The sequence below is a fragment of the Hyla sarda genome, chromosome 4 (genome assembly GCF_029499605.1).
Source record: "Hyla sarda isolate aHylSar1 chromosome 4, aHylSar1.hap1, whole genome shotgun sequence".
Lineage (NCBI taxonomy): Eukaryota > Metazoa > Chordata > Amphibia > Anura > Hylidae > Hyla > Hyla sarda.
In genome coordinates this window covers 405,240,252-405,252,795 of record NC_079192.1, presented here as the reverse complement: position 1 = coordinate 405,252,795, position 12,544 = coordinate 405,240,252, and the positions used below count along the sequence as shown (strand labels likewise).

At 40.4% G+C, this 12,544-nt stretch overlaps 1 protein-coding gene across 3 annotated transcripts in view; it reads right to left on the bottom strand.

Annotated features, from left to right (window-relative positions):
• ATXN10 (ataxin 10) overlaps window positions 1-12,544 on the bottom strand; it is a 257,913-nt gene that overhangs the window by 181,129 nt on the left and 64,240 nt on the right. For all 3 annotated transcript variants that reach the window (XR_008843212.1, XR_008843213.1, XM_056517502.1), the window contains exons 6-7: window positions 4,033-4,113; window positions 2,021-2,186 (exon numbers count right to left, since the gene is read on the bottom strand). Coding sequence is in view for 1 of the 3 variants with exons in the window: in XM_056517502.1 (XP_056373477.1) it covers window positions 2,021-2,186; window positions 4,033-4,113 (247 nt within the window). In the remaining 2 variants the exon portion in view is untranslated. The remainder of the gene's footprint in view (window positions 1-2,020; window positions 2,187-4,032; window positions 4,114-12,544) is intronic.

The following is a 12,544-nucleotide window of genomic DNA, read 5'->3' as shown; positions in this document are numbered from 1 at the left end:
TTTTTGTGGGGAAATTAAAACGAAAAACGCAATTTTGCTAATTTTGGAAGGTTTCGTTTTCACGCCGTACAATTTATGGTAAAAATGACGTGTGTTCTTTATTCTGAGGGTCAATACGATTAAAATGATACCCATTATTACATACTTTTATATTATTGTTGCGCTTAAAAAAAAATCACAAACTTTTTAACCAAATTAGTACGTTTATAATCCCTTTATTTTGATGACCCCTAACTTTTATTTTTCCGTATAAGCAGCGGTATGGGGGCTCATTTTTTGCGCCATGATCTGTACTTTTTTTTGATACCACATTTGCATATAAAAAACTTAATAAATTTTTTATAATTTTTTTTTAATAAAATGTATTAAAAAAGTAGGAATTTTGGACTTTTTTTTTTTTTTTTCGTTCACGCCGTTAACCGTACGGGATCATTAACATTTTATTTTAATAGTTCGGACATTTACGCACGCGGCGATACCAAATATGTCTATAAAAAAAAATTTTTACGCTTTTTTGGGGGTAAAATAGGAAAAAACGGACGTTTTACTTTTTTATTGGGGGAGGGGATTTTTCACTTTTTTTTTACTTTTACTTTTACATTTTTTTTTACACTTGAATAGTCCCCATAGGGGACTATTCATAGCAATACCATGATTGCTAATACTGATCTGTTCTATGTATAGGACATAGAACAGATCAGTATTATCGGCGATCTTCTGCTCTGGTCTGCTCGATCACAGACCAGAGCAGGAGATGCCGGGAGCCGGGCGGAGCCAGGTGAGGGGACCTCCGTGCGACGTTATGAATGATCGGATCCCCGCAGCAGCGCTGCGGGCGATCCGATCATTCATTCAAATCGCACACTGCCACAGATGCCGGGATCTGTATTGAGCCCGGCACCTGAGGGGTTAATGGCGGACGCCCGCGAGATCGCGGGCGTCGGCCATTGCCGGCGGGTCCCTGGCTGCGATCAGCAGCCGGGATCAGCCGCGCATGACACGGGCATCGCTCCGATGCCCGCGGTTATGCTTAGGACGTAAATGTACGTCCTGGTGCGTTAAGTACCACCGCACCAGGACGTACATTTACGTCCTGCGTCCTTAAGGGGTTAAAACATATAAACATTGCTATTTACTTGCTGTTAAAATTCTCAAAGTGTCTTATAAGGAACAATATATAAAAAGTTTAGTTTGGTGACAGGTACGCTTTAAGGCTGGCCATACACTTTAGTTAGTAAAGTTAGATGACCATCTAATGTGTATGGCAGCCTCCGAACTCTCAACCCAACAGCAGACGTCAGGGGGGATTTAACCTGACCATTTCTTTTGATCTCAGAATGAAAAATCTGGCAGGGGTCATCTATATACCCTCGGCAAAACTAAATGTTCAAGTGAATTTTGGGAAAAAGTAGTCAGCCCAACGTGGGATACGCCATCTGTAATTTAGATGGAAATGCACAATACTTTTTAATTTATTTTTATATTTATTTTTGAATTTTTCAATAAAGAAAACAACAATATACAAAAGAAAAAAAATGGAAAAAACAAAACAAAACAAACAAACAAAAAAAACCAGGTGAGCATACCACGAACCCCAACATCTCCAACATATAGGGGAGGTCAATCATTTCAGGAAACACAGGAAACCAGCAAGAGAATCATGCACAAAGAGACCAACAGAGAGTAGCATAGAAAAGTGTAGGAGGGCATGGATCGCTCCCACATGGTTCACTCCCATCACCACACCTGCTTTAGGACTGGGAGGCCCCCCCATAGTGGAGGATCGGTAGATACATCCAACGACATCCATGGCACCCACACTTTGTCAAACATCTTGGGGCACTTACGACTCACATACAGAGCATGATACAGGGGCATATTTATTCATCAAGGCAATCCACCTAGAAAGAGGAGGAGAGGACACATCCTTCGAAATGCACAATACTAAACATGCCAACACGTAATTGGCTGGAACCGGACTATGTAGGTGGGTTTAGTAAATACAATTCAGAATTATTACCTCCTCCTCACAGTCCCCCGGTGCTGCCAGTTTTAACACTGCTCTGCATTGTTTCTGGAAACAGTCAGAAAGAAACTCTGCTATCTCCCGCAGACTAGTCAACTCAGTCTCCGTAAGGGGCGTTTTCTCATTTACTTTAGACAAAATAAGCTCTAAGAGAGTTATCCTGTGGGCAAAATAAACAGAAAAACATAAAACTATGTAGAAAAGATATCTCAGGTCAAAAGCAAGGCCGCAAACATCTGTTTCTTCCGGTAAACCATCAACAAGCATGCTAGATGTTGCTGATGGTTACTATTATAAACATATTTAAAGGGGTATTCCGGCCAAAGACATCTTGTTGTTTGGATAGGGGATAAGATGTCTGATCGCAGTGGGCCGGCTGCTGGGCCCCCTGCGATTTCCGTGCAGCACCCGCATTCTACAAAGGTTTCAGAGACTGGAGAAGTGACGTCACGCCCCCTCGTGACCTCATGCCACACCCCTCTATTAATGTCTATGAGAGAGGATGTGACGGCCGACACGCCCAATCCCATAGACATGAATGGAGGGGGTGTTGCGCGATGTCACGTCTCCAAAAGTTTTGATCGGCAGGGATCTGAGCGTTTAAACCTCCACCGATCAGGAGAATGAGCCAGAGAAGACCAAATGGCTGCACACTCCTATCCCTGCTCTGTGTCACGTGATTCAGACAAGCTTCAAAGACTTGCATTATGAGTGTATCCTGATCACATGACAGAACCGGGCGCAATGCGCCAGCTCATTCCCAGCCAATAAAACTCTTAAAATGTTGCTAGAATCTAAAGTTTTTTCAAATAACAGTGCCCATTTAAAGGGGTACTCTGCTGCTCAGCGTTTGGAACAAACTGTACCGAACGCAGGAGCCGTAACCTCGTGACGTCATAGCCCCACCCCTCATGCTGTCATGCCCCGCCCCCTCAATGCAAGTCTATAAGAAAGGGCATGACAGCCCATAAACTTGCATTGAGGGGCGGGACGTGACGTCATGAGGGGGTGGGGCTATGACGTCACGAGCTCCCAGCATCGGCTCCAGCGTTCGGAACAGTTTGTTCCAAACACTGAGCAGCGGAGTACTCCTTTAAAGAATGGTTATGTGATACACCCCCAACTCACTATGTATAACTTTGCAACAGATTGTGTTTGTTCCACTGCAAATGAAATAAAAATTAGGCAACTTCGTAAATAATCCAGAATTAGAAAAAAATAATAATTTAATGTATAAAGTTCCTATACAAATGAAAACTACAGTCATACACCCTCCCATCAACATCTCTATATTAATGAGAAGAAGGGCACAAGTGGAAGAGTTTGCTGTCGCTCATGTATTAGAATAAATGTTGCAAAGTCATAAGTGGGTTTTTGATATTTTACTCACTATGACTGTAAGCATAGACAATAAAAACATACAATACACCAGGAAAATAACCAATAAAAAAAGTTTCAGGTCACTTTGTCAGGAAGGAAGATTGTGCTTTAAAGCCGTAATGGCGCCAACTTGGGTCCTGTAATCCTAAACCTTCGCTCAATGCCAGCTTGTGGCCAAGAAGCGATGTTAACCAACCAATTTAAAACCATTACAGACATAGAAACATGTACTTAGGGAACGTGTGCCAGCTTGAAACCACACACATTTAAAATAATGCCAAAAAGGGTACATTTGATTGAACTATGGACACAGAAAAGGGGTTTTTGAATGACAAACATATAGTAGTGCACGTGTCTGCCCTAAATGTATAAATCTGTGGGGGTCCAATTGCTAGGACCTCCATGGTCCTGACACTGGGGGTGCCCAATCATGATGTACAAGGGGCCCTACATGCATAACCCTTTTCCATTAAAAGTCTATAGGATATGGTGAAACTGAATAGTTACCATGCTCTGTTACATCTCCATCTTACAGTAACTGGGCATGCTCTGCAACCTGAATGCCATTAATAAAACCTCAATGCTATAAAACCCCAATGATCAAAAAAAGATGAACATGAACTTACCGATCCGCATGGCTGTGTGAAGCATACATCTGTTTGACAAGTTCAGGGCACCTCAAGAAACGGTCGGTGACTATCAAGTGTCTGAAGACAGAAGAAAATGAAAGAGTTCTTGAGTCATCATCTTCTGCAATGATAATTCCATTTAGCCTAGTCTTTCTATGTTTTTTTAGAAAATGTCCACGTTTCTTTAAATTTTTATGCCAAATACATTACTCTGGAAAACTAAGACTACGTTTACATTATAGAGAAGCGGGATGTTCTATGTATACGCCAGAAAGTATCTTGCCAAACGTAGACTAGGTTTTTCTATGCCTGCGGTAGACATGTGTCATATGTCAAAGCTTCTCATCAGGGGTACATGTTGGGAAATCCTACCAATGTATATCTCTGACAGTAGGCTCAAATATTATGAATAGTGGCTAACTATTTAAAGCGGAACTCCAGCTAAAATTAACTTTATCCTTTATCCACAGGATAGGTAGGGGATAAGTAGCTGATCGCAGGGGGTCCATCCGCTGGGACTCCCCGCAATCTCTGGAACAGGACCCTGACTCTCACAGTGAGTAGCGTGCCGTCTACCGGCAGACGTCATGCACTCCATTCATTTGAATGGGAGTGCCGATGATGTCTGAGTGCTATACTCTGGTCTTTTCGGCACTCCCATAAAAATGAATGGAGCGCATGCAGTCTACAGCACACGCTCATTACCGAGAGCCAGGTCCCGTTACGGAGAAGGTGGGGGGTCCCAGCAGTTGGACCGCCCGCAACCAGCTACTTATCCTTTATCCTGTGGATATGGGATAAAGTAAATTTTGTCTGGAGTTCTCTTCTAATGACATGTCACACAAGGTCATCTACACTCACTCCACAAGGTGGTCATGTTGCATCTCTGAAAAGAAAACCGTAAGGGAGACCAGAGTTTCTAGATGTGCTGTCCAAGCTTGTTTCAAAAAACATGAGTGGGGGACCAGAAGTGGTCCAGAACAGAAAGAATAAATCAGAATTTCAGCCCCACTAAAACTCTTAACCCCCCAAAAAAGTCTTACCAAATGCTTCCTTTAGGTAAGAGTACCTGCAAAAAGTATTCCTTCAAGTGGAGGTCAATATACTATACACAAAACCCAAGATCTTGGCTTCTGGAGCTACAAAGAGGAGTTATCTGCAATGAAGAGGGAAGCTCCAATACAAATTTGGAGTTGTATTTAAATCAAACAGAAATTGTGTTTTTGGTAGAATGAATGAAATCCTCCTTGTGATCAGTCTTCACGGAAACCGAAGACTAATTTTGAATTATGGAAAGGGAGCTCCCTGCTGCACTCGGCATTCGTTTAGAGAATCGGGTGCAGCGCCGGAGGCTCTTGATGTCACGGCCGCGCCCCCTCAACGCAGGTCTACTGGAGGGGGCGTGACAGCAGTCACGCCCCCTCCCATAGACTTGCATTGAGGGGGCATGGCCGTGACGGCACGAGCGGGGTGCAGCCGTGACGTCACAAGCCTCCGCCCCACATTGCCAGTAATACGACACGGAGCGAAGGTGTCCAGGTGTCTGGGGTGCTATAGCAGAGATCGTGGGGGTCCCCAGCGGCAAGACCCCCACAATCAGACATCTTACCCCCTATCCTTTGGATAGGGGCGGAGTACCCCTTTAACATTTCACGTGGATAGGGTACAGTATGCAAGCAATAAATGTTCTACAGCAATAACATACAAATTAATTGTTGCCTTCAGCAACTTCTATAACCATTAGGTGTATCGCTCGTTCCTATGAAAGCTGCACAAGTTTTGTATTTACTTCAATCCCTAAACGTCATTCACTGTAAACCTTTTACAAAAGGCCGACTTAACATTGCAAATGGTTATACAACCTGTTTGAAAGCGTAAGCTCATAAGCTGGGCTGAACAAACGGGAAGGACGAGTGGAGAAAGGCGCACTCTACAAGTCAGACGTTTGTGGGGCTCGTAAAACTTTTAACAATGTCAAGAGACAAATAAGAACACGCTATTCCGCCCTGACGTGAGTGAGGTCTGACAGGGAACAATGTCATCCTGAACAATAGGAGAAACTATCGAAATCCCAAGCCTTGGGGCTGGATTCTCTACCCTTAAGAGAGAGAAATACGATAGAGGAATAAATCTTGAAGGCGAAGGCATGTGATATATTGCATTCCTCTTCACGTAAAGAAGTTTTCACCATCAATGATAGCAGCTATATTTCTTTTGCAGAGAACAATGATATCCATTATCTACAGTAGAGTGGTAAATTGTCAACTGTCAGATAAAGGGATGGGGGGGGGGGGGGGGGGGGGGGTTTAAGAAGTTTCAAGCCATCACCCATATGTTTAATACACAGTAGCACCCTGACAAACTCCCTGTTGTCGGGAATGGCAGTGATCACCAGACCTACACTTATCTATGGTGGGCAAAGCTTTCTTACTTAAATATATTTCTGGGTATGTATTGACAACAATGTAATACAATACTGGCCTATTGCTACACAGTGTCCGACCATGGCCCCTACTTGAATATAAAACTTTCGTAGAGAGTCCAAAATTAAAGATTCAATTCAAAATATATTAGTGCAGTTTTGGCACTGCTAATGCTCATAAAAGGCGTGCACACCTGGATGAAACAATCCAAGCAACGAACACGGCTATTACTGTGGGGAAAGGGGGCACTCACTTGGGTCAGACCAATGAATACAACTACGTAGAGAGGAAAAATGATAGTAGCACCCATTTGTAGAAATCTTCGTAACTTTATTACAAAAAGTGCACACAATCTGGTGGCTACAGCAGTTTCTTGCAGCACACACACTTCTTCGGGCCAATGGTCACCAGGTAGCACTCCTGTGTATGTCTCCTGTTGCACTGTTTTCGTACCTGATAAAGATACAAATATTTCTACAGAAGGGTGCAGAAGAGTGCTACTATCATTTTTATACTCTACAAAGTTGTATCCACACATAAAGATGCTAATAGCAATAAAAGTAAAGTCATCTGAACCAATTTATTTAAGCAGGTCAACTCTCTTGGATGTATAGGGGTATGCCTATTATCCACTACCACACAGGCCCAGATTTACTATTTCCATCCCAACAGTTTAGTGTTGGCTTTTGTGACAGAATTTTGGTGCACAAATTTAGGCAAATGGCAACATTACAATAAGAAACCCTAACAACCCCAAAATCAAATTTTTTACCTTTTGAAGTAGGCATGTACAAAGATTTTTCTCGAAACCCTACAGATTTATTATTAAACTTTCAACTTTTTTCACAATTAATAGTGTTTAGAAAAATCCTACATAATTATTAAAGTAGGGAAAACTACTGTAGGGTTTATAATATCATTTTTTTAGATTAATGGTTTGTTTAAACCCAACTGAAGAGCAATCTTTAACAGGGCCAAACAGATAATACAACCTCACGACAATCAAAAAGCAAAAAGAAAAAAAAATGTCCCAAGGACTGAGGTGCCGTACTAAAAAACTTACAATACTACAATAAATATTCACCATTTCACACAAAAACGTGAATCCCAAATAATAATGAGATAAACCATACACACTAAAAAGGTCAATGAATCACCTGCCACATACCCAAGTAAATTAAATACATAGGAAAAAGATTAATTTACACTTGCTCACAACTTAAATATTACTCTTATAACCACATAGCAAAAAACAAATCATGCATATAAACGTCCCCATCCCAATAGGGTTAAGAACGTTTATGTGCATCTTTTAAAGAGAAAGAATAAGGAAAAAAAAGAAAAGAAAAGAAAGAAAAGATAAAACAAAGAGAAAATAGAAAAGATGAGAAAAAAAACTAAAGAAAGTAAAAGAACTAGAAGAAGTAGAAGAGGAAAAACAAGGAGGAGAAAACAAAGAAGAAGAAAAAAAAAGACTATAGAAAAAAATAAGTAAGATGGCAAAAAGATGAGAACATTTAAATGATGAGAAATAAGAGAAAAATGAGTAAGGAAAGCTAAAGCAGAGATGAGAAAGAAGAAAAGGCAAATAAGAGGAAAAAAGACAGAAAAAAGAAAGATGTGAAGGAAGAAGACAATAGAAAAAGAGTAAGAAATTAGATAACGCAGAGAAAAAGAAAAAAGAAGGAAAGGAAACAAAGATGATTAAGAGAAAGTAAAGAGAAGAGAAAAAAAAAGAGCAAAGATGAGAAAAAGAAAAAAAAAAGAGCTAGGATAGAAGAGAAAAACCAGGAAACATAGAAAAAAAGAAGATAGCTGACAAAGAAACAAAAAAAGAAAAAAAAAAAAAAAAAAGAAAAAAGTTGACAATAGAAAAAAAGTGAAAGAAATTAGATAATGGAGAGAAAGAAGAAAATAAGAAAGGAAAGATACAATTAAGATGATAAAGAGAAAAAAAGAGAAAAAAAAAAGGAAAAAGAGCTGAGATAGATGAGAATGAGACAAAGAAGAGAGAAGAATGACAAGAAAAAAAACTAGAAGAAAAAACAAAGAAGAAAGATGGCCGTCTATACAATACATAGGGTTGTCACATCAGGGCAAAACCTATTAAAACGGCACGCTGCTGTGGAATCCTTGTAAAAGGAACAATTACAACTATATATACACACACACATATAAATATATATATATATATTTATATATATATATATATATATATATATACACACACACATATACACAGACTCACACACGCATACGTACACGGGTGCCTAGCTGGACGTGGAGGTTTGCTTGTTTTTATTGTTTTGGAATGGAACAAGCTGATGAATTACAAAAAAAGTGTGATCCGCTTTCAGGCAAACATTTTATTTTGTGGCTAAATAAGTAACTAGAATATAAAAGCCACTTGTGGTGGAATTTCATTGAACGACATACAAGTGGGTCCGGGAGCTGGAGATAAGCTGCGCTGTGCTGTGATTTACTGCCCCGGGATTAATATTCCTTCATAGATAAATGATAGGTTGGGCCTCTTGTGAGGTTTCTGGAAGCTTTGAACTCTGTTTCAGCTATAAACGGCTCTAATGGAGAAGTATAATTACAATACAAACTGCTCCACGATGGAAATCGCATCAAAAACACCAGCATAAATCTTCAGATGTGCAGTCAGCCTTAACTCTCTGGTTGCCATTTGGGTGTTACATGCTTTAAGAAAAAAAAATAAGAAAAACATACAAGTCCATCCAGTTCAGTCTATTATTCTGCAGTGTTTATCCTGAAGAGGGCAAAAAAAACAAACAAACAAAAAAACAAAGCAGAGGCCAAGCTTCTTTATTCTAGGAAGAAAAAATCTTCCCAATTAGAAAAAAAATAAAAAATAAAAAAAAATGTTTTCACCTTCAGGTATAGAAATCCTTCAGGACTGATTCAGACAATTGGGATACAATTTCCGGATCATCAACCCTGATCCAGAATCGGGTAACTAGAACTTTTAGTGGTTTCACCATGACACTTTATCTGGCAAAGCGCTTATAGTCTCACTGCTGTAAGGCCCTTGCACCCTAAGGAAATTCTGCTCTGAACTATTGCAGCAGAATCCTATTGATCTCAATGAGATTCTACTGAATTGTGCACAGTACAGAAGTTCCATAGCAGACTTCAAATGCAGATTCAGAAATTCTGCCCAGAACTTTATTGCAGGAAATTAGATGGTGCCTAAAGGGGTACTGTTTTTTATTATATATATATATATATATATATATATATATATATATATATATATATATATATATATATATATATATATATATATATATCTCTATATATATATATCTCTATATATATATATATATATATATATATATATATATATCTCAACTGGTGCCAGAAAGTTAAACAGATTTGTAAATTACTTCTATTTTAAAATCTTAATCTTTCCAGCACTTATCAGCTGCTGTATGCTCCAGAGGAAGTTGTGTAGTTCTTCCCAGTCTGACCACATTGCTCTCTGCTGACACCTCTGTCTGTGTCAGGAACTGTCCTGAACAGGAGAGGTTCTCTATAGGGATTTGCTCCTACTCTGGACAGTTCCTGACACAGACAGAGGTGTCAGCAGAGAGCACTGAGGTCAGACTAGAAAGAGCTACACAACTTCCTGTGAAGCAAACAGCAGCTGATAAGTACTGGAAGAATTATGATTTTTAAATAGAAGTAATTCACAAATCTGTATAAACTTTCTTGCACCAGTTGATTTAAAAACATTTGTTTTCCACCGGAGGACCCCTTTTAATGCCCACACGGCCATCAAGGCAGCTGCAAGCGGAGATTCCACTCAGAATAAATCTGAGCGGAATTTTCTGGAATAGGCCCTTTCAGTAAAGAAATTTGTTGGTGTAACAGTTTATAAAGCTGAAAAAAAAAAAAAAATCTAATCAGTTTAGACTAAGACTAAAGTACTCACCCAGACACATTTCCTCTTTTTTAGGGCTTGTTCACATGCACGGATCCTCAGCGTATTTTACACTGCTGATCCGCCAACGATGAACCCTACAGTGTTCCTCCAGATGTGCCTGCTCGGAGGGGCAATCCGCAGCAGTGATGTGTGCGAGTATACTACGCATGCGCGCGGCGACTCACACCGCAGTGTCTGCTCGTAGCGGCGGATTGCCACTCTGAGCAGGCACATCTGGAGGCACACTGTAGGGTCCATTGTTGGCGGATCTGCAGAGTAAAATACACTGCAGATCGTCTGCGTGAAGTGAGTAAAATCCTTCCTGACTAAGTTTGGCAATCAGAATAAATTCCTGGATCAAAAACCCCTGTTCAGAACCTATTACTCTCCAAAAAGTCACAAGGCCCCTTTTGGGCTCTTTTAGAGAGTTCCCCATTACCGCTTTTTCTAGCAGACAGTCCTCCGCTCTTGCATCACTGCTCTTACAGTAAAGAACCCCCTGTCTGTGCTGGTGTGGAAACCTTTTTTCCTCTAGCCATAGAGGATGCCATTCTTGGGTATTAATAGGTCATAGGAGAGATCTCTGTACTGTCCCTAATATATTCATACATAGTTATTAGGTCTGATAATCTTTCTGGGTACTGTAGTCCTCCCATCCCCGTATTACCCTTTGAACCCTCTCCAGATCCACTATATGTTTCTTGTACACAGTACTCTATGTGTGGTCTGACTAGTGATTTGTAGCGTAGTAGAAGGATTTCCTTGTTGTGGGCATCTATGCCCCTTTTGATGCCCCCCATGACTTTTATTTGCCCTTGCAGCAGCTGCCCGACACTGGTCGCTACAGTTACAATTACTGTCAAACAAAAACTTTCCAGATTGATTCTAACAGCATCCTCTATCAAGTCATCTATTTTACACAGCTTTGTATCAACGGTTTTAGGTATCTTATATATGGGTCTAAAATGTAATTTTCTTGCTGTCTAAAAGAAAATTACATTTCAAAATTGCATGCATTTCAAAACAAAATTTTATGAGTATTTGCAAAATGTAAGATCAAGTCCCACATGGATTTTGAGGGTTTGTCATTCATTATACAAATAAAATAAAAATTAAAAATAATGACCGAAGGAAAACATGTCACCAACCTTATTTAGGCCTTTAGCAGTACAATTTAAAAAAAATGTATTAAAAAATAAACTAAATAAATAAATGGTATTAAATCTCCTGTCCTCTAATGATAATGAGATGACTCTCCTGAATCTGTCTAAATCTATACAGCAAAGCTGAACATTAAAGGAGAACTCCAGAATATAAAAATTGTCCTACATACTGTCGGCAGGAAAAAAAACCAAAAAAATATGTACATACCTTCCTTCGCTCCCCGGGGCCTCCGGTAACCGTCTCCGGTCTCCGCCAGGATCCTCTTCCTGGTGGTCGGTGAGTCATACTGCGCTCAGCCAATCACTGGCCGCAGTGAAGTCCCAACTCAGCCGGCGATAGGCTGAGCGGCAGTGTGAGAACGCTTCAAGACACAAAATCCTTCACTACACCGGCACCTGCTGCCGGGGCCGAAAACGTCACACTGCCGCTCAGCCTATCGCCAGCCAAGCCAGGACTTTGCTGCGGCCGGCGATTGGCTGAGTGCAGTATGACTCACCGACCACCAGCAACCAGGAAGAGGATCGCGGCGGAGACCGGAGCCGGTTACCGGAGGCCCCGGGGGAGCAAAAGAAGGGATGTACATCATTATTTTTTTTTTTACTGCCGGCAGTATGGGGGACAATCTGGAGTTCTCCTCTAAGCTGTAGCAAACTATGAAATTCCATGAAATCACCAAATATCATTTTTAAACCAAAATATTTTCATTGTAATAAAAACCTATATTTATATAATGTGAAGTTTTCTGATAATATATAAGGAACGTAAAAGACCAAAGACAAGAAGAAAGAGTAAGAGCCCTCATTGTGTCCATTTCCACCGGACATGTAAGCACTTGATTTCTGGGCCAGTGTCCAGTTTGTTACAATAAAACCATTGTAAATGTCTTAAAGATAGCCGAGAGGAGTTAGCGGAATCTACATCTGTGCGACAAGCTCGCCAAGTAAATAGAAGTGACCAATGTGTCTTTGCTTTG